General features: G+C 50.5%; 1 protein-coding gene across 1 annotated transcript; it reads right to left on the bottom strand.

The window, feature by feature from the left end:
- Positions 1-33: 33 nt before the first annotated feature.
- On the bottom strand, positions 34-773 carry FOXG_17443 (uncharacterized protein; the record flags this gene model as incomplete). The annotated part of the gene is made up of 4 exons (XM_018397450.1): positions 34-111; positions 167-247; positions 300-496; positions 566-773. The coding sequence occupies 4 exons, from the start codon at positions 771-773 to the stop codon at positions 34-36; spliced, it is 564 nt and encodes a 187-aa protein (XP_018258437.1).
- Between the last annotated feature and the right edge of the window lie 479 nt (positions 774-1,252).

The following is a 1,252-nucleotide window of genomic DNA, read 5'->3' as shown; positions in this document are numbered from 1 at the left end:
GCTAGACCCTCCTCGCTTGATTTGAGATACTCGTCAACATCCGAGTCTTTCTGCACCATGCCGAAATGGCTTCCCAAATCCGATGCCGCTGATGATATCCAATGTCAAGTACTGGACCTTTTGAGCGACGTCCATTGGGATGGCTTGAGTGTCCGATGAAAGATACTTGTTGCGGGATAAGGTCTAAAAATTCTTGGACTCGCTCATCAACGGAATTTTCGAGATGTGGGTTTTCTCTCCCGGAGTACTAGACTTAAGTCAGTGTTTTGTTCTTTGGTAAGCCAGCTCTGTTAACTTACCCCTGGGGCCATCTGTTTCCTTCGCTGCTCGTGTTTTTGGTTATCTGTCTGGCTAAAGACATTGTCCCTCCGATATTCGATGCGGCACGCATTATAGTACCAGTCGGAGCGCTTATATCCGGGCTTGTTGTTGACATGGATCCAAAGTTCGGGAGAAGACGTAATCAGGATGTTCGGTGCTACTCGCGCAATGGGACCTAGTGATTATCGCATATCAGGACATATGTTTAACGGAGTATCTCAACAACAGGCACCCAGTGTCTCACCATGTTTCAGATTAGCTTGCTCATACAGCTCATGGCAACGGTCTTGCAGCATCGCCCAGCTATGAGGCCAATCACTGAAGCCAGTCCAACGAGGGCCACCAAACTGACGAAGCTTGGAGTAGACGACCAGCTTCTTGATGACGAACAGGCCTAGGAGAGCGCAAACCAGCAGCTCTCGGTGCTCAGACACGCTAGCGAAGAGTCCCATTGCGAAGGCCAAAGACGTGTGATTAGTCCCGAAGTGGGGTGTAAGCTAGCCGTGGGCCTCTTTGCGAAAGATTAGGTTGATATCGCAGCATCCACTTGAAATAGCCGACGATGATTCCAGTCCTCGAGTCTGGATGGTGGAAGGCCGATCTGTCTACATCCCCGCGGGGATTCTGCTCTGTGCGCGCGTAGAAGCGGGACAGGGGTCGGGGGCAGGGGTTGGGCTCTCCAGCCACCAAGATTCCGGTCATTACTAATCAGATTAGCTGCAGAGTCTGCCGTGTCCCTCTTCTTGGTCGACACTAATAAGCCGCAAGTAGCTTCACTGCCGATCATTTTGTGCACCCGACTTCAGGGTAGGGTACCTCGGTTTCGTTCAGGCGGTTTTGTATTTGTTTCAGGGAGCGCTCTGGTGTTGCTCAACTAATATAATAGTGGTTTACAAAAGGCCGAGAAAGTAATAAACGTTGATTTCGGGCT

The sequence above is a fragment of the Fusarium oxysporum genome, genomic scaffold (assembly GCF_000149955.1).
Source record: "Fusarium oxysporum f. sp. lycopersici 4287 supercont2.49 genomic scaffold, whole genome shotgun sequence".
NCBI classification, from domain to species: domain Eukaryota; kingdom Fungi; phylum Ascomycota; class Sordariomycetes; order Hypocreales; family Nectriaceae; genus Fusarium; species Fusarium oxysporum.
The sequence above is the reverse complement of the archived record's forward strand: the minus strand, read 5'-3'. Positions and strand labels throughout refer to the sequence as shown.